Source organism: Staurois parvus, unplaced genomic scaffold (assembly GCF_062004578.1).
Source record: "Staurois parvus isolate SC_StPar_1 unplaced genomic scaffold, SC_StPar_1.0 ptg000388l, whole genome shotgun sequence".
In the NCBI taxonomy this organism is placed as follows: Eukaryota; Metazoa; Chordata; class Amphibia; order Anura; family Ranidae; genus Staurois; species Staurois parvus.
In genome coordinates this window covers 3929512-3955151 of record NW_028318184.1, presented here as the reverse complement: position 1 = coordinate 3955151, position 25640 = coordinate 3929512, and the positions used below count along the sequence as shown (strand labels likewise).

At 44.3% G+C, this 25640-nt stretch overlaps 1 protein-coding gene across 4 annotated transcripts in view; it reads right to left on the bottom strand.

Annotated features, from left to right (window-relative positions):
• Nucleotides 1-25640, bottom strand: part of LOC149455815 (squalene synthase-like) — a 58848-nt gene that overhangs the window by 27148 nt on the left and 6060 nt on the right. Inside the window, exons 1-2 of one of the 4 annotated variants that reach the window (XM_089685915.1) lie at nucleotides 23467-23636; nucleotides 14610-14707 (exon numbers count right to left, since the gene is read on the bottom strand). In XM_089685915.1, the coding sequence (XP_089542041.1) occupies nucleotides 14610-14707; nucleotides 23467-23565 (197 nt within the window). In that variant the 5' untranslated portion in view covers nucleotides 23566-23636. Of the gene's footprint in view, nucleotides 1-14609; nucleotides 15057-23466; nucleotides 23637-25640 lie in introns of those variants that run through there. The other 3 variants (XM_089685916.1, XM_089685917.1, XM_089685914.1) reach the window with 3 other exon arrangements.

Genomic DNA, 25640 nt, shown 5'->3' with positions numbered 1-25640 from the left:
TATGATTTATGCCAAGTTCACAAAAGCGGCAAAGGGGCAGTAAAAGCAGGCATCTGCGTTTTTACTGTTCCTGGACCGCCTAACTAAAAATTAATGGATTTCAGATATGACTTTTTTTTTTGTAATAGATACATTGATCCACAATGAACTAAGAATGCATGTTCCATGCCTGTGGGATCCCTGTAGTAGTCACCACTACCCAAGTGATTGCCACTCTCCCCAGGTTCCATGCCCAGTGGCTGCCCTGCTGCATAGTAATCACAGAGAAGGGGGGGGGGGTGACTGCTCAGCACGGGCACCATTCACAGAATGCCTTGTACCCAATGGCTGTAGGATCACAATTACTCTGAGCCCAGGTCACAATGTCACCGTCAGTGAACATCCCTTCTAAGGACAATAATACAGGGATCAGGTGATCGGATCACAATTATTCCAATCTCAGGACAGAATGTCACTGACAGTGTATACCCCATCTAAGGAAATGTATACAAGGATCACTTGATCAAACACAAAGGCTGGAGGATAACATTTATTCCAATCCCAGGACACAATGTCACTGTTGGTGAACATCCCATCTAAGGACAATAATACAGGGATCAGGTGATCGGAACACAATTATTCCAATCTCAGGACAGAATGTAACTGACGGTGTGCACCTCATCTAAGGACATTAATATCTAAACTCCTCGAGCGCCTAGTCTACACCCGCCTATGCTCTCACCTCAACGACAACAACCTCCTCGATCCCCTACAGTCCGGCTTCCGTCCCCTACACTCCACCGAAACTGCCTTACTCAAACTCTCCAATGACCTGCTAACCGCCAAAGCTAATGGCCACTATTCAGTGCTCCTACTCCTTGACCTCTCTGCGGCCTTCGACACAGTCGACCACCCCCTCCTACTCAAAAAACTACACTCCCTCGGCCTCAGAGATTCTGCTCTCTCCTGGCTCTCATCCTACCTGTCACAACGCTCTTTCAGCGTTACCTATAATGCTACCACCTCCCTCTCACTCCCCCTCTGTTGGGGTCCCTCAAGGCTCTGTCCTCGGGCCCCTTCTCTTCTCCATCTACACCTCCTCCCTTGGTCAACTCATACACTCTCACGGCTTCAACTACCACCTCTATGCCGACGACACACAAATCTATCTCTCAACCCCCCACCTCACCCCCTCGGTCTCCGCCCGAATCACACACCTGTTGAGCGACATATCAGACTGGATGTCGCTCCACTTCCTTAAACTGAACCTCTCCAAAACCGAGTTTCTTGTCTTCCCTCCAGCCCGGACACCACCCCCCATTGACTTCTCCATCATGTCCAACAACGCCACCATCAAACCCGCCCCGCAGGCCAGAGTACTTGGTGTCATTTTGGACTCCAACCTATACTTCCAGCCAAAGTCCAATCTTGAACAAACTCGTGCAGACTCCACCTCTGCAACATCGCCAAAATCCGCACGTTCCTAACCCCAGAAACCACTAAACAGCTCATCCACTCCCTCATCATATCACGACTCGACTACTGCAACTCCCTCCTCACTGTCGCCGCTGGCTATCCCCGCTTCAGTCCATCCTGAATACGGCTGCCAGACTCATTCACCTTTCCAACTGCTCCGTTTCCGCCACCCCCCTCTGCCAATCCCTCCACTGGCTTCCAATTGCGCAACGGATCAAATTCAAAATCCTAACGCTGACGTACAAAGCTGTCCACCATACTGCCCCGAACTACATCACTGACCTAATATCCAAGTACCGCCCAGCACGCACACTCCGCTCCTCACAAGACCTCCTTCTCTCTAGTTCCCTGGTCTCCTCCTCCCATGCCCGCCTCCAGGACTTCTCCAGGGTGTCACCCATCCTCTGGAACTCCCTGCCCCAACCCATCAGATTATCACCTACTCTCCTCTCCTTTAGGCGCACCCTGAAAACCCATCTCTTCAGGGAAGCCTACCCCACCCCCTGCTAACTTGCCGACCTCCTCCACTCTTCCTACCACTCCATCCCCCACAGCTATCTCTTCCTGTACCACCATCCCCTCCCTCCTAGATTGTAAGCTCCAAAGAGCAGGGCCCTCGATCCCCTCATGTTTTGCATTGTATTGGTATTGTTCTGTCACATGTTCTGTCCCCCTTTGTAATGTACAGCGCTGAGCGAACTATTGGCGCTTTATAAATACTGTATAATAATTAATATAGGGATCAGGTGATCACACCCAATGACTGGAGGATCACATTTATTCAAATCCCAGAACACAATGTCACTGTCAGTGAACATCCCATCTAAGGGCAATAATACAAGGATCAGGTGATCCCATCCAATAACGGGAGGATCACAATTTCTCCGTTCCAAGGACACAATGACACTGACAGTGTACACCCCATCTAAGGACATTTATATAAAGATCATGTGACCATGCCCAATGACCAGAAAATCACAATTACTCTGATCCCAGGACACAATGTCACTGGCAGTGTATGTCCCATCTAAGGACATTTATACAAGGATCACTTCATCACACCCAATGGCTGGAGGATCACATTTATTCCAGTCCCAGGACACAATGTCACTGTCAGTGTGCACTCCATCTAGGACAATAATACATGAATCAGGTAATCCTATACAATGGCTGGAGGATCACATTTATTCAAATCCCAGGAAACAACATCACTGACAGTGTACACCCCATCTAAACACAGGGATCAGGTGATTACACCCAATGACCAAAGGATCACAGTTATTCCAAACCTAGGACACAATGTCACAGACGGCATGCAGGGAATGCAGAGTGTAAACATAGGGCATGCTATGGGAGCGGCTGCACACAACACATCATAAGCACCACACAGGCAAGATATGGTGTAAAACAACACACCAAAATATCACCCCCCTCCCCTCCCCCACGTCACTGTACAACACACCAACTCCAACTGATCATTGCACAACTGTGCACAAGGGTTGGTGAAAAACAGAAAATAGTCATTGGTGACTCATTAGATACATCCTCACTCCTGCAAAATAGGATCCAAGGCAGACCTAGAAACTTCTCTTACTAGTGTGTGTGCTCTATATATATATATATATATATATATATATATATATACACACACACACATACGTATATATATATATACACGTATATATACATATACACATACATACACACACACACACACGTATATATATACATATATATATATATATACATATATATATATATATATATATATATATATATATATATATATATATATATATATATATATATATATATATATATATATATACAGTCATGGCCGAAATTGTTGGCACCCTTGATATTTCTCCAGGAAATCATGTATTTCTCACGAAACGTATTGCATTAACACATGTTTTGCTATACACATGTTTATTCCCTTTGTGTGTATTGGGACAAAACAAAAAAAGGGAGGAAAGAAAGCAAATTCGACATAATGTCACACAAACCTCCAAAAATGGGCTGGACAAAAGTATTGGCACCCTTTCACAACTGCGGATAAATAAGAATGTTACAAGCATGTGATGCTCCTGTAAACTCACCTGGGGCAAGTAACAGGTGTGGGCAATATAGAAATCACACCTGAAAGCAGATAAAAAGGAGAGACGTTCACTTAACCTTTGCATTGTGTGTCTGTCTGTGCCACACTAAGCATGGACAACAGAAAGAGGAGACGAGAACTGTCTGAGGACCTGAGAACCAAAATTGTGGCAAAATATCAACAATCTCAAGGTTACAAGTCCATCTCCAGAGAACTAGATTTGCCTTTGTCCACAGTGCGCAACATTATCAAGAAGTTTGCAACCCATGGCACTGTAGCTAATCTCCCTGGTCGTGGACGGATGAGGAAAATTGATGAAAGATTGCAACGCAGAATAGTCCGGATGGTGGATAAGCAGCCCCAAACATGTTCCAAAGACATTCAAGCTGTCCTGCAGGCTCAGGGAGCATCAGTGTCAGCGCGAACTATCCGTCGACATTTAAATGAAATGAAACGCTATGGCAGGAGACCCAGGAGGACCCCACTGCTGACACAGAGACATAAAAAAGCAAGACTACAGTTTGCCAAAATGTACTTGAGTAAGCCAAAAGCCTTCTGGGAAAACGTCTTGTGGACAGATGAGACCAAGATATAGCTTTTCGGTAAAGCACATCATTCTACTGTTTACCGAAAACGGAATGAGGCCTACAAAGAACAAAACACAGTACCTACGGTAAAATATGGTGGAGGTTCAATGATGTTTTGGGGTTGTTTTGCTGCCTCTGGCACTGGGTGCCTTGACTGTGTGCAAGGCATCATGAAATCTGAGGATTACCAAAGGATTTTGGGTCGCACTGTAGGGCCCAGTGTCAGAAAGCTGGGTTTGCGTCCAAGATCCTGGGTCTTCCAGCAGGACAATGACCCCAAACATACGTCAAAAAGCACTCAGAAATGGATGGCAAAGAAGCGCTGGAGAGTTCTGAAGTGGCCAGCAATGAGCCCAGATCTAAATCCCATTGAACACCTGTGGAGAGACCTTAAAATTGCTGTTGGGAAAAGGTGTCCTTCCAATAAGAGAGACCTGGAGCTGTTTGCAAAGGAAGAGTGGTCCAAAATTCCGGGTGAGAGGTGTCAGAAGCTTATTGATGGTTATAGGAAGCGACTGATTTCAGTTATGTTTTCCAAAGGGTGTGCAACCAAATATTAAGTTAAGGGTGCCAATACTTTTGTCCAGCCCATTTTTGGGGTTTTGTGTGACATTATGTCATATTTGCTTTTCTGCCTCTGTTTTATATTTGTTCCAATACATACAAAGGGAATAAACATGTGTATAGCAAAACATGTGTTAATGCAATACCTTTTTTGTGTGAAATACTTGATTTTCAGGAAAAATATCAAGGGTGCCAACAATTTCGGCCATGACTGTATATACATATACACATACATACACACACACCAAAAAAATGAAAGGAAAACTTTTAATCAGAGTCTAGCATGAAGTCAATGAAACTCCTGGGATATTGATCTGATCAGTGAAGTAGCAGAGGGGGTTGTTAATTTCATTAACACCAAAGCAGCTGAAACTGATTAACAAGTGCACTACATGGGCAACAATGAGACGACCCCCAAAATGGTTTTACAGGTGGAGGTCACTGACATTTTTCCGTACTCATCTTTTGACCGTTTTTCACTAGTTTTGCATTTGGCTAGGGTCAGTGTCACTACTGGTAGCATGAGGCGATACCTGGACCCTACAGAGGTTGCACAGGCAGTCCAACTCCTCCAGGATGGCAGATCAATATGTGCCATTGCCAGCAGGTTTTCTGTGTCTCCCAGCACAGTCTCAAGAGCATGGAGGAGATTCCAGGAGACAGGCAGTTACTCTAGGAGAGCTGGACAGGGGCGTAGAAGGTCTTTAACCCATCAGCAGAACTGGTATATGTTCCTTTGTGCAAGGAGGAACAGGATGAGCACTGCCAGAGCCCTACAAAATGACCTCAAGCAGGCCACTGGTGTGAATGTCTCTGACCAAACAATCAGAAACAGACTTCATGAGGGTGACCTGAGGGCCCAATGTCCTCTAGTGAGTCCTGTGCTCACTGCCTGGCACCATAGAGCTCGATTGGCATTTGCCATTGAACACCAGAATTGGGTGGTGGGTCATTGATGGTCTGGGGAGGCATATCCATGGAGGGACGCACAGACCTCTACAGCCTAGACAATGGTACCCCGACTGCCTTTAGGTATGGGGATGAAATCCTTGGACCCATTGTCAGACCCTACACTGGGTCAGTGGGTCCTGGGTTCCTCCTGGTGTACAACAATGCCCCGCCTCATGTGGTGAGAGTATGCAGGCAGTTCCTGGAGGATGAAGGAATTGATACCATTGAATAGCCCCCATGTTCACCTGATCTAAATCCAATAGAACACCTCTGGGATATCATGTTTCGGTCCATCTGACACCACCAGGTTGCACCTCAGACTGTCCAGGAGCTCAGTGATGCCCTGGTCCAGATCTGGGAGGAAATACCCCAGGACACCATCCGTCGTCTCATTAGGAGCATGTCCCGACGTTGTCAGGTATGCATACAAGCACGTGGGGGTCATACAAACTACTGAGTACCATTTTGAGTTGCTGCAATGAAATTTCAGAAAAGTGGTCTAACCTGCTGCATCATTTTTTCACTTTGATTTTTGGGGTATCTTTGAATTCAGTCCTCTGTAGGTTGATAATTTTCATTTCCATCAAATGATGGGACAGCCTTACATTCCTAACACATTACACAGTCCATATCAGTATAGAGATCCAGCAGGAGATTTTCTCCATTGATATCTGATGTGTTTTCATAGCGTTCCTTTAACTGTTTTGAGCAGCACACGCACAAACGTTTAACCCTTCAGCACCTGCCAAGCAATGAATATCACTTCTGGGTATACTAACTTATTTATCTTCAGTAGGGAACTGTAAAGTCAACAGCCTAAATGGCCTAACTGTACTGTCTGGCAGGGGTGTCTGGATCACAAGACTGGCTGAACGCAGTTACTAATCCCTAGACAGCTGTAAACAGTTCATGGTTATGAAGTTAATGATTTTCAGGAACATAACTAATGCCTACCAAGGAAAATGTTTCTGATGCTAAAAGCCCCATGCATATTGAGTGTTTAGTCCTGGTTCTCGGGGTTCAGGTGCTGAGCTGTAGGTGGGGGGTACAGGTGACTGTCCAGCCCATCACTGGCAGCCTGTCAAACTAACAGGGTCTGACAGCTGCTTCAGCTGAATAGGGCCGGACAGTGCACCTAGTGCTACTTCTGTTTCGGGCAGTATGCCCCCAGAGATGAATGCCTGGAATGCTGACTCCCTGCATTGTGGGCATTCCTCCCTGGGCCCATGATGCCCTGAACATACCTACCACTAGGTGCACCACCCAGCCACAGCAGCTGTCTGATGGTCAGAGGTGCTCAACCTTGTGAAGAATGAGGGCCACTTAAGTGATTTGGGAATAGGTCACGAGCAGTAATAAAATGGTTCAGAATTTCTAATTTTTTTTTGAATAGCATAATGAACAATTTTCCTCCTGGTGCTACTGAATGCCAGTGAGAGGGGGAGAAGCCAACTCTCAGCGATTGAAGGAAACAAATGAAGATCAGTTCCTGTATATGCTGCCCCTCTTGTCCTAGTTTAAAACAGAATGTGAAAGGGAGGCCGCATGGTCCCCCTGGAGCATGGGGGGGTTTGCCATTGTGACCCCTGACACTATACTAATGGATGCGGGGGCAGTGCTGGTGGTAAAAACACATCTTAACTATGGGGTTTTACCATCCCCCCAAACTGCAAATGTAAATGAGCCCTTACTTTCCTGAGCCTCCTATAAGGTTGCTTTTACACTGATGAGCTGCGATTTACCAGCACCGCGGATGCAGCACAGTGCACCTAGCTGCTCTTTGCCATAGGCTTCTATTGTATCTTGCAGGTGTGCTGTATCCAGGAGTTAGGGTGCATTTCAGAAACTGCACCTAACCCGCAGGATAGAAAAGAAGTAAGCTTCCCCAGTTTGAAGTTGAGGGCCACATCACAGGGCTCCAAGGGCCACAGGTTGAGCACCCCTGTCATAAAGATTGACAGGCTGCCAGCAGTGGAGCTGGATGACTACGCTCTGCACTACACCCACAGCAAAAATGTCCAGTGAGCACGGGGCCCAACGTTACTTATTATTATAAACTGAGAACAATATTGGGCACAGCCGAAGAAAAATATACTTTATTGAAATAAAAAAAAAGAAAAAAGATCTTTTTTTTTTTTATTTCATTATACATATATATACACACACACACACACACACACACACACACACACACACACATACATACATACATACATACATACACACACTTTTTACTTTTTTTTTTAATATAAAATTTTTAGTTCATACATTTTATTTTTATAAATAAATAAAAAATATAAATGTACGAACTAAAAAATTTTTTCTATAAAATATTTATGTAAAAAATCATAAAAAAATATATAAATGTACAAACTAAAGAAAAATTCTATAAAATATAAATGTACAAAAAAATATATATATATTTATTATAATATAAATGTATACAGAAACAATTGAGTACTGACGTGATACTTTTTTTTATTTACAGTAACATACAATTTTACCTCAAGCAATATAAATGTATAAAACAGTAAAAAAAAAAAAATAAAAAAAAACAGTAAACACTGTGGTGAATTGTAATAATGCACAATGCGCACCAGAACGTGCATTATACGCACCACAACACGTGCCTGCTGAACGAGCCTTGTATAAGATTGCCTTCCCTCCCCTGTTATCAGTCTGATCTCTATCAATGTGCAGACATGATCTGACTGGTCTTCAAGAAAATTAAAAAAAAAAAAAAAAAAACAAAACACATTACAGACCGCTGCAACAACTTGTATGTTTGCTGGAAAGGGGAGGGACTAATAGAAGACAGTGACTGTGATTGGACGAGCTTTTGTATTCGATCGGCCATAACCCCTGCAGAACAGTGGGATGGTACCTCAAAGTAGTACAGGAACCTTTTTTAAGTCGCATAGATTTCAATGGCTTTCACACATACATGGGCTACGACTTGTCATGCGACTTTATGGCCTCTTTTAGAGATGTCAGCCATTTTTTTTTTTACGGCTTCGAAAAAGGCCCTCCATGTTATCCTATGTGTCCATGCACATATCGACTCTTAGAAGCTTTTAGGAGCAGTAGCGTTTACCAGCAGGAAAAAAACCCACAACCAGCGCGTCCAGCAGAAAAAACGCTTGACGCAGCTAAATGCATCTAAATGCAAAAAAACTCTAGGCACATTTACCGCTTGAGTGTCAATTAATTTCAATGGCCGGAATAAATGATCATTCTGGCCAATGAAATGAACTCTCAAGTGCTTGACGCTAGTAAACGCGCCTAAACGCTTGTAAAAGCGCTAGATACTTTTACAAGTGTCAGGCGTTTTTTTCTGCAAAAACGCTGCTGCCAAGAAGGCTTCTAGGAGAGTTTTTTTTTTTAAAGTCCTGTATGCATGAGGACTATGTGTCCACAATCGCATGACAAGCCGCACAAGTGTGAATGGAGCCTAATTGGCCTCAATTGTTAACTGTAAGGCTCCGTTCACACTAGTGATACTTTGGACAATCCTGTATAATAATAATAATGTCCCATAGGAAACCATGTAAGGCTAGGTTCACACCTATGCAGTATGTGTTTGATCTGCTTCTACAGTGTGTTTTGTGTTTTTTTTTCTTTTCAACTTGTTGCTAGGCAGAATAAAATGCAAAACGCATCAAATATGCACTACATGCTTTTCTGGAGCATCTCCATTGAAGTCTATAGAACCAAAAATGTAACGTTTTGATTTAAAAAAGTCCCTGACCCTTTCCAAAAAACGCACTGGGTGAAAATGCGGAGATGTGAACCTGTCCCACAGGAAATCATGTTAAATGGACTGCTGTGCGTTTCTGCAAAACACAGTTGAAAACGCATAGGTGTGAAGCTAGTGTTAAATGGAGGGCAATGCACGTCTGCAAAGAGCACTAAAAAAAAAAAAAAAAAAAAAAAAAAAAAAAAAAACGCACTTGTGTGAACCAGGCTTTATACCTGCAGCTGGTGGGGGGGGGCAGTAAAAATACACATTTGTTCTGGCAAGCCGCTGTCACGTTCACTAGGCAGTTCTGCCTGCTGTATGCGACCTATTCAAGTGAACGGGTCTGCGCTGCAAGTGGCCCACCACTGTGTGCGATACACCTGGTAGTTGAATGATGGAGTGGGCTTATGGGTGGGGGGTTAAAACAAGCAGTGAGGAAGATACCTCACCACCTATCAAATGAACTCTGAAAAGCAATACGCCACAGTTCGCTCTTCAGAGGGCAACACCAGTGTAAACAAGCCCTATTAGACGACAAATATTTATGCTGAATCATAATACCTACATATGTAAAAAAAAAAAAAAATAAACAAAACAGGAAGAGGTTAAATCTCCTGCTGAAGAGTGAAGGAGCCAGGTATAATAATAATGTAAAAAAAAAAACAGAAAGGGGTTAAATCTCCTGAAGAGTGAAGGAGCCAGGAATAATAATGTAAATAAAAAACAAAAAAAACAAAACAAAAAAAAAAAAAAACAAACACAGGAAGGGGTTAAATCTCCTGCTGAAGAGTGAAGGAGCCAGGAATAATAATGTAAATAAAAAACAAAAAAAACAAAACAAAAAAAAAAAAACAAACAAACACCTGAAGGGGTTAAATCTCCTGCTGAAGAGTGAAGGAGCCAGGAATAATAATGTAAATAAAAAACAACACAGTAAGGGGTTAAATCTCCTTCTGAAGACTGCAGGAGCCAGGAATAATAATAATAATAATATTAATGTAAATAAAAAAAAAAAAAAAAAAAACCAACACAGGAAGGGATTAAATCTCCTTGTGAAGAGTGAAGGAGCCAGGAATAATAATAATAATAATAATAATGTAAAAAAACAAAGAATAAACCACACAGGAAGGGGTTAAATGTGCAGAGTGCGGGAGCCAGGTGTCTCCATCCATATCTGGCCTCCTTGGTACACTGCGCATTGCCTGGCTGTTGTGTTTCTGAATCCCGGACCTGGAAGCAGCATTGCAAACAGAGCAACGTTCCAATTCCCGTGTGCTTCTTACTTCCAGGACTCCGTACTGAAGACGGTGATCGCCATGACAGCCAGGCAAGTAGCATTTTCACAGAGAAGAGCCGTCCCGAGATGTCTCCTGTATAGTTTAGGAGAATTCTTTGGTTTTTCTTACAGATACTATTAGGAAGGCGAGGACCCCTTATTATTTGGGTTGTACTACCATCCATGGCAACATTCTGCAGATTACTGTCGTGGTGACAATGGTTTTCCAAGACAGGAAGAGAAGGTAAAGCTGGCCATACACTATACAATCTGATTTACAAGGACACATGGAAAAAAAAATGCAATCAAAGTTTCAAATCAGGCACAACAGAAGTGAGATTTGATTTAAAGGAGATTGTACAATCAGATCCTATAGTGTATGATCAACATAAGGGTCAGCACACACAATGCAATCTCTGTACAATCAACTTTAGATCCACCAAAACTATGTAATAGGAGAACCTCGCCAACCTATCCAGTCCATAGGCATCTCATCAGGCAGCCTCTTGGTTTACAAAGTTGATGGTAGATCTAAAGGAGATTGTACAATCAGAACATATAGTGTATGGCGAGCGTACAGGAGATTGTACAGATTGTATAGTGTATGGCGAGTGCAAAGGAGGTTGTACAATCAGATCCTATAGTGTATAATCAATGGAAGGGGACACCACACACAATGCAATCTCTGTACAATCAACTTTAAGTCTACCAAAACTAAGTAATAGGAGAAGCTCGCCAACCTCCCCTATCCAGTCCATAGGCATCTCATCAGGCAAGCTCTTGGTTTACAAAAGTTGATGGCAGATCTAAAGGAGATTGTACAATCAGATTGCATAGTGTATGGTGAGCATATAGTAGATTGTACAATCACATTGTATAGTGTATGGTGAGTGTATAGGAAATTGTACAATCAGATTACATAGTGTATGGTGAGTGTATAGGAAATTGTACAATCAGATTGTATGGTGAGTGTATAGGAAATTGTACAATCAGATTACATAGTGTATGGTGAGTGTATAGGAAATTGTACAATCAGATTGTATAGTGTATGGTGAGTGTATAGGAAATTGTACAATCAGATTGTATAGTGTATGGTGAGTGTATAGGAAATTGTACAATCACATTTCATAGTGTATGGTGAGTGTATAGGAAATTGTACAATCAGATTACATAGTGTATGGTGAGTGTATAGGAAATTGTACAATCAGATTGTATAGTGTATGGTGAGTGTATAGGAAATTGTACAATCAGATTGTATGGTGAGTGTATAGGAAATTGTACAATCACATTTCATAGTGTATGGTGAGTGTATAGGAAATTGTACAGGTTGTAGAGTGTATGGTAAGCTAAAAAGGCGATTGGACAATCAGATTGTATAGTGTACAGTCAGCCTAAAAACAGAGAAAACCAAAAAATATTCCATCTTAGGGGAAGCCTAGTCAGCATTTTCCTGCTGTGTTTCCCTTCTGCAGATTTTCCCTCTGGTATAACTGTTGTCACCAGGACAGGAAGTGAGGGGAAATCTCTCCTAGCAGGTAAAACCCAGCAGGGGTTCCAATCCTCCCCCCTTCAGAACCGGCATGAATATCTTTCCTGAACACACACCATAGACAGGCAGAGGCAGGTTGGCCCTCTACACACGGGACATCTGACGTCCTGCCGATCCCTGTATAACACCGTGTCCGAACACAATCATCGATCACATGACCCACCCGTCACATGACCTCACATAGGTGGACCGTCTCCGCTCCCTGCTCACCTCCCTTCACAGAGGGGGCTCGCCTGCACTGCAAGGGTTAAATAATCGCTGGGCACCTTAAAGTAGAATTAAATGGCATTAAAAGGCCCTGATAGGGAGATTCTGTCTGTGGCCCCGATAGGGAGATTCCCCCTCATGTCCTGTTCATTCTCATCACAGAGAGTAAAAGAGAATCCCAAATATTAGGTTGTCACCAAAACAGGAAGAGAGGGGAAATCTTCCAATGGGGACACTAGTTCTGGTAACAACCAGGGATTCCCACACTTTGGAGTTTGTTTGTTTTTAAGTTCCTGTTTTGGCTATGGGACAGGAAGTGAAGAGAAATCACCTTAACGAGGACACTAGCTCTGGAGACAACCAGGGATTTCCTATCACTTCCTGCTTTGGCTATGGTATGAGAAGGGAAGGGAAACCTCCCTAATGGGGACATTAGTTCTAGTGACAACTAGGGATTCCCAGATTTTGGAGACATGTACTCTAACTTCCTGTTGTGGCTTTGGGACAGGAAGTAAAGCAAAATATTTCCAATGAGGACACTAGTTCTGGTGACAACCAAAGATTCCCTTACTTTGCATGTTTTTTTCTACTTCCTGTTTTGGCTATAGGACAGGAAGTAAAGAGAAATCCCCCCCAATGGGGACACTCATTCTGGTGACAACCAGGGATTCCGACACTTGGAGTTTGTTTTTTTTTACTTCCTGTTTTGTCTATGGGAAAGGAATTGAAGGGAGATCTCCCCATGGGGGACACTAGTTATAGTGACAAGTCGGGATTCCCAGATTTTGGATATATTTTCTCTTACTTCCTGTTGTGGCTATGGGACAGGAAGTAAAGCAAAATATTTCCAATGGGGACACTAGTTCTGGTGACAACCATGGTTTTCCTCATTTTGGAGGGATGTTTTTCACTTCCTGTTTTGGCTATGGGACAAGAAGTGGAAAAAAGGGAAATCTCCCCAATGGGCCACAGAACAGGAATAGAGGGGAAATCTTTCAATGGAGGCACTAATTCTGGTGACAACCAGGGATTCCCTTACTTTGCATGTTTGTGTCCACTTCCTGTTTTGGTTACAGGACAGGAAGTGAAGGGATAATACACCAATGGGGACACGAGCTCTGGTAACAACCAGGGATTCCCCCTCACTTCCTGTTTTTGCTATGTGACAAGAAGTGAAGCGAAATCTCCCCAATATGACATAGATGGCAAAAATCTGGCAGAGAATATAATCCTCGCTCTGGCTTATTTTCATATTAGTAGTTTACCGCCCTCTGAAAAGTGATCCGCAGTGGATTGCTTTTCAGAGAGCAGTAAAGCAGTGGCTGACAATCAAGAGGCACAACTGCTTTTTTTTTTTCAACTTTATTATTTAAAAGGGCTGAACAGCCAGTTTAAATTGCAGCACAACGCACCAAGTGAACCCAGTGTTGTGGTGTGGCCTCATTGGACGTGATTGACAGGCAACGCCACATGCCAAACTCTGCACCCCAAGATAACAATGCTGTGGCATGTGTACAGCACTGCCCGAGGGCCCGGAGTCAGTAGGGGGCCCCCATGAGATGCCCCTGGTACCTTTCATAGGCTTTTTGGGGTGTGCTTTGAATCTGGGCGAGGACACAGGGCCCCATGATCCCCTATTGCCCAGGGGCCCCATGAGTTGCCAATCCACTCCTAACAGCTCAAGGGCCCGGAGTCAGTAAGTGGCCCCATGAGATGCCCCTGGTACCTTTCATAGGCTTTTTTGGGTGTGCTTTAGTCTGGGCGAGGACATTGGGGCCCCATGATCCCCTATTGCCTGGGGGCCCCATGAGTTGTCAGTCCGCCCCTAACAGCCCTGTATTATTACAATTCAGATAGGCAGCTGGGAGGGGCGGGGGGAGGTAAAGCCACAGCTCAGTTTTTACTGCCCCCATCTGAAGGAGCCCTTGTTCTATCCAAAGTTTTACTTTCAGGAAATGTCCCTTTAAATGCCCCCAAAAACAAACACAAGGATTTAACCCCTTCCAGTGCAGAGGAGCCCCCACTACAAGGGTGGTATGGGAAACTTCCCCAGAGTTCACCTTTAAATCCTGAAGGTCTCCGGAAATGGTGGCTACACAAAGGTCTGCGACTCGGCCAGACGAGTGGGAGTTGTCGGTCTGGATTGCTGGCCATGCTAGCGAGGGGTTAAGTGTGGCACTCACCGGAGCTCCCCGTCCAGGGCCTGGATGACTGCGGCGAAGCTGCGGCTGGTCTCGTTCAGGTACTTGTAGCAGGTGTGCAGGCTCGGGCTCATGGAGTCCTGTCGGGGTAAAGAGACGGCATGAAACCTGCAGACGGAGGAGTTGTGGGGGGCAAAGCATTTGTGTACGGTGCGCCCCTCCCGGAGCCCCCTCTCCTGCAGCCTGCTGACCGTCAGCACAGACCTCTGCCCTCCGGCCTTCTGAGCAGGAGACAGGCACAGCGTCCTCTTGAACAGACAGGCGGCCACCTTGCAGTTCATACTGGCCATGGGCCAAACTTGGAGAAACTTCCCCTCCGGGACACAGAGCTCAGCAACGGCGCCCCCCGGCCCAGCACAGGGGAAGGAGAGTGCCCATGGAGGCTGACAGGACAGAACTCTACACGAGGGGGGCTTCACAACACACCCACACGGCCCCGCCCCCTCCCCAATGTTTTCATAGCCTATGGGCGGGGTCACACATCTCCCCATGTTAACCCTTTCCTTGCACACCGCACAACAGCTGCTTTGTTCACCACTTAAAGGGACAGTGCAGAGAAAAGCGGGCCCTATACAGAGGAAAGCGGGGCCCTACACAGAGGAAAGCGGGGCCCTACACCACCAGAGGGACAGCGCAGAGGAAAGCGGGCCCTACAGAGAGGAAAGCGGGCCCTATACAGAGGAAAGCGGGGCCCTAGAGGAAAGCGGGGCCCTACATAGAGGAAAGCGGGACCCTACATAGAGGAAAGCGGGACCCTACATAGAGGAAAGCGGGACCCTACATAGAGGAAAGCGGGACCCTACATAGAGGAAAGCGGGACCCTACATAGAGGAAAGTGGGGCCCTATATAGAGGAAAGCGGGGCCCTATACAGAGGAAAGCGGGGCCCTACATAGAGGAAAGCGGGACCCTACATAGAGGAAAGCGGGACCCTACATAGAGGAAAGCGGGGCCCTACATAGAGGAAAGTGGGGCCCTATACAGAGGAAAGCGGGGCCCTACATAGAGGAAAGCGGGGCCCTACATAGAGGAAAGCGGGCCCTACACCACCAGAGGGACAGCGCAGAGGAAATGCGGGCCCTACAGAGAGGAAAGCGGGGCGCTACACAGAGGAAAGCGGGGCCCTAGAGGAAAGCGGGGCCCTACATAGAGGAAAGCGGACCCTACATAGAGGAAAGCGGGGCCCTATACAGAGGAAAGCGGGGCCCTACATAGAGGAAAGCGGGGCCCTACACCGCCAGAGGGACAGCGCAGAGAAAAGCGGGGCCCTACATAGAGGAAAGCGGGGCCCTACACTGCCAGAGGGACAGCGCAGAGAAAAGCGGGGCCCTACATAGAGGAAAGCGGGGCCCTACACCGCCAGAGGGACAGTGCAGAGAAATGCATTTGCGGTGCATTTTTTTGTTTTTAGGATTTTTTCATTTGTTTCAAGTTACACCTACATGCTTCATGTGCGTTTGCATGCGTTCATATGCATTTGCGTTGCATTTTTTGAGTATTTTTTTTCATTTGTTTCAATTTCTTTTTTCTACTAATCATTTTTCATGTGTTTCAATGGATTTTAACAAAGTTGCGATTACATGCGTTTGCGGTGCATTTTTTGGAGTATTTCTTTCATTTGTTTCAATTTATTTTTTTCTACTAAGTTACACCTGCATGCTTCATGTGCACTTGCTGTGCGTTTGCGTGCGTTCATGTGCATTTGCTGTGCGGTTTTTGGAACATCTTTTCATTTGTTTCAATTTATTTTTTCTACTAAGTTGCGTTTACTTGCGTTCATCTGCACTTGCAACGTATACGCATGCGTTTTCCATATTTTTTCATTTGTTTCAATTTATTTTTTTACTAACTTACACCCGCATGCTTCATGTGCACTTGCAGTGCGTTTGCGTGCATTCATGCGCTTCTACTGTGCAGTTTTTGGAATATTTTTTCATTTGTTTCAATGTATTTTTACAGAGTTGTAATTACATGCACTTGCAGTGCGTTTGCATGTGTTCATATGCGTTTGCGTTGCATTTTTTTTGAGCATTTTTTTTCATTTGTTTCAATTTCTTTTTTCTACTAATTATTTTTCATGTGTTTCAATGGATTTTAACAAAGTTGGGATTACATGCGTTTGCGGTGCATTTTTTGGAGTATTTCTTTTATTTGTTTCAATTTTATTTTTTTCTACTAAGTTACACCTACATGCTTCATGTGCACTTGCAGTGCGTTTGCTGTGCGGTTTTTGGAATATCTTTGCATTTGTTCAATTTATTTTTCATGTGTTTCAATGTAGTTTTACAGAGTTGCGATTACATGCGTTTGCGGTGCATTTTTTTGAGTATTTTTTACATTTGTTTCAATGTATTTTTTCTACTATATTACACCTGCATGCTTCATGTGCACTTACAGTGCGTTTGCGTATGTCCATATGCATTTTTTTTTTTCATTTGTTTCAGTGTATTTTTTTCTACTACGTAACACCTGCATGCTTCATGTGCGTTTTTTGGAATATCTTTTCATTTGTTTCGATTTATTTTTTCTACTAAGTTGCATTTACTTGCGTTCTTCTGCACTTGCAACGTATACACATGCGTTCATATGCGTTTTCAATGCTTTCTTTTCAGTATTTTTTCATTTGTTTCAATTTATTTTGCTAGTAAATTACACCCGCATGCTTCATGTGCACTTGCAGTGCGTTTGCGTGCGTTCATGCGCTTCTACAGTGCAGGTTTTATAATTTTTTTTCATTTTTCAATGTATTTTTACAAAGTTGCAATTACATGCGTTTGCGGTGCCTTTTTTTTTTTCTTTTTTTTTTACTATTTAATCATTTATTTCAATTTATTTTTTCTACTAAGTTGCATTTATGTGTGTTCATGTGCACTTGCAATGTGTATGCATGCGTTTGCGATGCATTTTTTTTAGTTTTTTCATTTGTTTCAATTTATGTTTTCTGCACTTGCAATGTATACGCATGTGTTTTCAATGTTTCTGTTCCGTATTTTTTCATTTGTTTCAATTTATTTTGCTACTAAGTTACACCCGCATGCTTCATGTGCACTTGCAGTGCGTTTACGTGCGTTCATGCGCTTCTACTGTGCAGTTTTTGGAATATTTTTTCATTTGTTTCAATGTATTTTTACAAAGTTGCGATTACATGCGTTTGCGGTGCATTTTTTTTGTATTTTATCATTTATTTAATTTTAGATTTTACACTAAGTTGCACCTTCATGCTTCCATTTATACTTGCAATGCGTTTGCATGCATTCGTGGCCATTTGTGGTGGTTTTTTTTTTGGAATATTTTTTATTTATTTCAATTTATTTTTTTCTATTGCGTTTACTTGCATTCATTTGCGTTTTCAATGCTTTCTTTTGATTATTTTTTCATTTGATTCAATTTATTTTTATCTACGAAGTTGCACCTACATGCGTTTGTGTACTTGCAGTGCGTTTACGTGCATTCATGCACATTTGCTGTGCATTTTTTGGAATATTTTTTCATTTGTTTGAATTTATTTTTACAAAGTTGCAATTACATGCGTTTGCGGTGCATATCTTAAGTATTTTATCATTTATTTCAATAAATGTTTTCTACCAAGTTGCATTTATGTGCGTTTGTGTGAATTTTTTTAAATATTGTTTATTTTTTTCTAATTTATATTTCCTGCTAAGTTGCACCTACATGTGTTCATGTGCACTTGCACTGCGTTTGCATGTGTTCATGGGCGTTTGCGGTGCTGTTTTTTTAAAATATTTTAAATTTTTTTCATTTATTATGCATTTTTTAAAAAAATGATTTTTTCATTTGTTTTCAAGTTACACCTGCATGCTTCATGTGCACTTGCAGTGCGTTTGCGTGCTTTCATGCGTGTCTGCTGTGTGGTTTTTGGAATATTTCTTCATTTGTTTCAATTTATTTTTTCAAAGTTGCGATTACATGTGATCATGTGCATTTTGCATGCGTTCGTTGTGCATTTTTTTGAGCATTTTATCATTTATTTCATTTTATTTTTTCCACTAGGTTGCATTTATGTGCGTTTGTGTCCATTTGCGGTGCATTTTTTTAAAATATTGTTTCATTTGTTTCTAATTTATTTTTCCTACTAAGTTGCACCTACATGCTTTCATGTGCATTTGCATGCTTTCGTGGCTGTCTGCGGTGGGTTTTTTTGGAATATTTATTCGCTTGTTTCAATGTATTTTTTCTAAGTTGTGTTTATGTGTACTTGCAGTGCGTTTGCATGCAGTCATGCATGTTTCAATTTATTTATTTATTTTTTAATTAATTATAAATTATTTTTTTGTTTCAATTGTTTTATTATTATTATTTCATTTTATTTTTATTAATTATTTAATTATTTTTTTTGTTTCAATGTATTTTTGTTGTGTTCATGTGTACTTGCAGTGCGTTTGCATGCATTCATGCATGTTTGCGATGGGATTTGGGAATATTGTTTCATTTGTTTCTAATTAATTTTTTCTACCAAGTTGCTCCTACATGCGTTCATTTGCAGTTGTAGTGCACATTTGCATGCATTCATGTGCGTTTGCGGTGCTGTTTTTTTTTTTAAATATTTTTTCACTTTATTTTTTCTACTAAGTTGTGTTTACATGCATTCATGGGCATTTGCGGTGCGTTTTTTGGAATTTTGCTTGTTTCAATTAATGTTTTCTAAGTTGCATTTACATGCGTTTGTGTACTTTGCATACATTCAGGCATGTTTGCAGTGAGTTTTTGTTTTAAATATTGTTTCATTTGTTTCCAATTTATTTTTTCTACTATGTTGCACCTTCATGCTTTTTATTTTTCATTTATTTTTCATGCTTTTTATTTGTACTTGCAGTGCATTTGCATACATTCGTGGTGCTTTTTTTTGGAATATTTTTTCATTTATTTCAATGTATTTTTTCTGTTGCATTTACTTGCATTTATGTGCGTTTGCGGTGTGTTTTTGTAATTTGTTTACATTTTTTTTCCTAAATTGCATTTACATGTGTTCAAGTGCGTTTGCATGCGTTCATGCACATTTGCGGTGCATTTTTTTCTTCATTTGGTTCAATGTATTTTTTCAATCAAGTTGTGTTTCGATGCATTAATGAACACTTGCATGCGTTTATGGTACATTCTGGTGCAGAGAAATGCAGCAAGCAGTACTATTCCAACGCACATGATAGCGCTGCTTGTGTGTTTAAAGACCTGCATGTGGGTCATGCAGGTCACTGGCCTGGAACAAGCATGCAGCCAGTGAAGTGCGCACAAGTCTTCCAGGACAGTGACTCAGGAGGAAGTGAAGCAACAACAAGGATACCATTGGGAGATGTATGTAGATTGCCCCTTACTGACCTCCCCGTCTGAGGGAAACCATCACTCTACTTCTACTGACCTCCTGACAATGCCGGCTGCCTGGCTGCCTACACAACTTGCTGAATCACTGACCCGGAACAAGCATGGCAATAACAAATTGGGACATGTGACCACTTCCTGGTTATGGGGGGGGACATTTGACTTTGTCCCAGTACTTCTGGGTATGGGGGGGGACATGTGACTCGGCTCTCTCCCAGTACTTCTGGAATTGGGGGGACGACAACGACACATGTGACTCCCAGTACTTCTCTGTATGGGGGGGAGGGACGACACATGCGACTCCCAGTACTTCTCTGTATGGGGGGGGGGGGGGACACACATGTGACTCCCAGTACTTCTCTGTATGGGGGACGATGACACATGTGACTCCCAGTACTTTTCTGTATGGGGGGGGGGGGGCCGACACATGTGACTCCCAGTACTTCTCTCTATGGGAGGACATGTGACTCTCTCCTGGTACTTCTGGGTATGGGGGGGGGGACATATGACTCCCTCCCGGTACTTCTGGGTATAAGGAGGGGGGAGATGTGACTCTCTCCCAATACTTTTGGGTTTTGGGGGGGACGTGTGACTCTCTCCTGGTACTTCTGGGTATGGGGGGGGAGATGTGACTCTCTCCTGGTACTTCTGGGTATGGGGGGGGGACATATGACTCCCTCCCGGTACTTCTGGGTATAAGGAGGGGGAAGATGTGACTCTCTCCCGATACTTTTGGGTTTTGGGGGGGAGCATGTGACTCTTTCCTGGTACTTCTGGGTATGGGGGGGGGGGGACGACGACATGCAACTCCCTCCTGGTACGTCTGGGTATGAGGGGGCATGTGACTCTCTCCTGGTACTTCTGGGTATGGGGGGGACATGTGACTCTCCTGGTACTTCTGGGTATGGGGGAGGAACATGTGACTCTCTCCCGGTATGGGGGGGGGGGGGGGGGACATGTGACTTTCTCCTGGTACTTCTGGGTATGGGGGGGACGACGACACGTGGCTCTATCCCAGTATTTCTGGGTGGGGGGGGGGACACGTGACTCTCTTCGATACTTCTGGGTGTGGGGGGAGTAACGTACTCCTTTCAGTTCTGTCAGCTACACAGTGCTCAGCAGCAGAGCAGCATTCCAGGACTCAGGAATGGCAGAGGAAGTGCAGGGAGGACAGGGGGCGCAGCGAGGGCAGGAAGAACACACCCCTGCACTATGTCATAGTGAGCTGATTCCACAATTTGCTGCTCCAGCTGCCCGATCATTTCAAAGGCTGCAAACATATAAATGGGCCCTACAATTGATCATCTCCTACATGTCAGTGGGCCCCCAGACTCCTTGTCATCGTCTGGCTGTGTAGAATGCTGGGTACCCCACTGTGCGCTCCATCTCTACCCCCCACCCTCAGTCACAACAGGACACAGCAGTGACATGGTGGAGGTGGGATAGATCTGCACAGTGTGGTGGGGGGAGGGGGCATTAAAGACATCCGACACTCCAGGAAGTGTCAAATGTTGAAGATAGAGTGGAGGATGAAGCAGGAGAGACGAGCCGCCAGGGGGGAGGAGATCCCATGATGACCCCCACCCTCGCTCGCTGTGATGTCACTGCCCCCATGTAGAGGAGATCCAGTCTACTGGGATTAGGAGATTAGGTTGCAGTCAACCCGGTAATATCAGGTGATTGGCCTCTGATGCTACGAAGAGCCCTCCCCTCCCCCCCGCACTACAAGCACTGCACACCACCTTCTGAAAATGCTGAGTGCCTGGCTGTGCAGGAAGTCAGAATCCATGTCCTGGGGGGGGGAAGTCTGATCAGGAGGGGGAGGGGACAGCTTTCCTTTATAGTGACTGAGAGCTGCATGGTACAACCACCAGGACAGATCAGAGGAGGAGGGCTGTGTATACATGACAGGTATACAGGTTAGCACAGGACAGATCAGAGAGCTGTGTATACATGACAGGTATACAGGATAGCACAGGACAGATCAGAGAGCTGTGTATACATGACAGGTATACAGGATAGCACAGGACAGATGGGAGGGCTGTGTATACATGACAGATATACAGGATAGCACAGGACAGATCAGAGGGGGAGGGCTGTGCATACATGACAGGTATACAGGATAGCACAGGACAGATCAGAGGGGGAGGGCTGTGCATACATGACAGGTATACAGGATAGCACAGGACAGATCAGAGGTCTGTGTATACATGACAGGTATACAGGATAGCACAGGACAGATCGGAGGGCTGTGTATACATGACAGGTATACAGGATAGCACAGGACAGATCGGAGGGCTGTGTATACATGACAGATATACAGGATAGCACAGAACAGATCAGAGGGGGGTGTATACATGACAGCTATACAGGATAGCACAGGACAGATCAGAGAGCTGTGTATACATGACAGGTATACAGGATAGCACAGGACAGATCAGAGAGCTGTGTATACATGACAGGTATACAGGATAGCACAGGACAGATCGGAGAGCTGTGTATACATGACAGGTATACAGGATAGCACAGGACAGATCAGAGAGCTGTGTATACATGACAGGTATACAGGATAGCACAGGACAGATGGGAGGGCTGTGTATACATGACAGATATACAGGATAGCACAGGACAGATCAGAGGGGGAGGGCTGTGCATACATGACAGGTATACAGGATAGCACAGGACAGATCAGAGGGGGAGGGCTGTGCATACATGACAGGTATACAGGATAGCACAGGACAGATCAGAGGTCTGTGTATACATGACAGGTATACAGGATAGCACAGGACAGATCGGAGGGCTGTGTATACATGACAGGTATACAGGATAGCACAGGACAGATCGGAGGGCTGTGTATACATGACAGATATACAGGATAGCACAGAACAGATCAGAGGGGGGTGTATACATGACAGCTATACAGGATAGCACAGGACAGATCAGAGAGCTGTGTATACATGACAGGTATACAGGATAGCACAGGACAGATCAGAGAGCTGTGTATACATGACAGGTATACAGGATAGCACAGGACAGATCGGAGAGCTGTGTATACATGACAGGTATACAGGATAGCACAGGACAGATCGGAGGGCTGTGTATACATGACAGGTATACAGGATAGCACAGAACAGAGGGCTGTGTATACATGACAGATATACAGGATAGCACAGGACAGATCAGAGAGCTGTGTATACATGACAGGTATACAGGATAGCACAGGACAGATCGGAGGGCTGTGTATACATGACAGGTATACAGGATAGCACAGGACAGATCAGAGGGGGGGTGTATACAGGACAGGTATACAGGATAGCACAGGACAGATCAGAGGGGGGGTGTATACAGGATAGCACAGGACAGATCAGAGAGCTGTGTATACAGGACAGGTATACAGGATAGCACAGGACAGATCAGAGGGGGGTGTATACATGACAGGTATACAGGATAGCACATGACCGATCGGGGGGGGGTGTATACATGACAGGTATACAGAATTCACTCACCTGCTCCATCCTGGGCATCACCGCCTGACAGCCGCCCATCTTGAACCTGATGAGGTTGTAGATTTCCTCCGGGTGGCCGAGGGACCTCAGGAACTCCATAGCCGGGGATTATGCGCTCTGCTCGGTCACAGCATCCACACACGTCCCGCTATACTCGCCAGCTGCCGGTATCTAGCCCCGCCCCAGTTGTCAGCACTGGCCAATGGCTTCTTAGCTCCATAGTGGACTGACGCCTGCGATAGGGCTGACGCTCGTCAGACCAGCAGCCACCAACCAATGAGCGGGGACCTGTTGCTGGGGTGACGCCTTGTGCTAAGCAGGTATTGGCACAGAGCAAGCCGTGACGGCTGTAGGAAAATAAAATGGGCCGTCCCTGGGCTCTCACTATGGAGACCGGTTTAGGGGGCGTTCCCTGGAGTGAGATGTGACGTACAGATAATGGTGGACCCTGTAGTTCCATGTGCTCTTGAGCAGAAAATGCTGTTGCATAGCAACCAGGATCCTTCATGCAAGGCGTTGTGGTTGCTATGGGCAACAGCTTGGCGTTGATAGAATACCAGCAGTGAGTGTGTGATCATGCTATGGAGATTATTCTTTCTGGAAATGCTGGTTGCCTGGCTGTCACACTTTAATCCAGCGATGGAACTATGATACAGAGCAAGGAAGGGAGAAGTTCTAATCAGTAAACTCGGCCATGGTGTCAATGTATCTGAGGGTGACAGCCAGGCAACTGGTATTTTCAGGAAGAACAATGGCTGCTCCCATAGCTGTCTCTGGACCGCTTTCCTTTATGGGGGATCCTTCACCCGGAATTCACTAGTAAAGGAGAAGCACAGTTGTAGAAGGACATCATCGATATTCCCTGCAGGCGCTTCCTTCCTTCAACTGTTTTATCATTTCTTTTTTTTTTTTTTTCAGTATTTACCCACCTCTAGTCTGGGACATTCCTCGCCGACGTGTGAAAAAAAGTAAAGTGTTTTGCTAGAAAACTACTTAGAACCCCCAAACATTCTATACTTTTTGAAGCAGAAGCCCTAGACAATAAAATGGTGGGTATGTCCAATTTTTGTCTCACAATATTTGCGCAGCAGTTTTTAAAGCGCAAATGTTTTGCAAAAAAATACACTTTAACCCCTTGGCGCCAGCGCCTCCCGGCCCTTTAAGGGTTTCAGAAGCCAGGAGGCAGGGTGGGATTTTAGGGTTATTTGTCCGCCGTGATTCGCAGTCACATGAGCGGGAAAGGTCCCAATCGAAAGAGGAGATTGGGACCTTTCCGTGTGTACCGGACATGTGTGCTGGGAGCGTGCAGGGCGTCTAGGCCCAAACGCCAGGAGGCTGCACATTTGCGTTCAGCCGGGGTGAAGAGGTTAAGTTACCCACAACCTGAAAGCGGTCCACAAAACGCGGTGCGATGTGCAGAATCAAATCGCATAGGTGTGATTACCCATGCAATCTGATTCTAGCGGGGACCCAAAAAAGGGTCCTGCTCCTTTTTGGTGCGGGTGCAGTGCGATAAAAGCCTTACAAAATGTATGACTCCAATCGCACCGCACACAAATCACATGAATGCGGTGCGGTTCCTGTGCGAATCACATGTGATGTACCGCACCGCATTAGCGTGAACCCAGCCTCATACACAATTGTTGGGTAAAATCTAAAAGATGATGTTACACCGAGTAAACAGATACCAAACATGCCAGGCTTTAACACTGAGCACACAGCCATGGACTATGATAGCTAAAAATCCCCATAGGTGACGCTATAAACCTTTCGCTGCCAGAGCCGTTTTTACATTTTTTTTGTTTTTTATGTCACATGATATTACCCTGAAGGTCTAGGAAATGCAAAATTTCAGTAAAAAACACACTGAAGTGAATTTTAGGGAAAACAAATGCAATAGATTTCCCTATTTTTTGGCAAAATATAAAAGATGAGGTTGCACCGAGTAAATAGATAACCAACATGTCAAACTTTACTTCCAGTCCAGACATTTTCACCCCCTTCCTATCCAGGCCAATATTTAGCTTTCAGTGCTTTCACACTTTGAATGACAATTGTGCGGTCATGCAACACTGTACCCATATTTTTATTTTTTTCTATATAAATGAAAAAGTCCAAAAATTTTGAAAAAAAGGTGTTTTTCTTATACAATTTTGCAAATAAATAATCTTTCT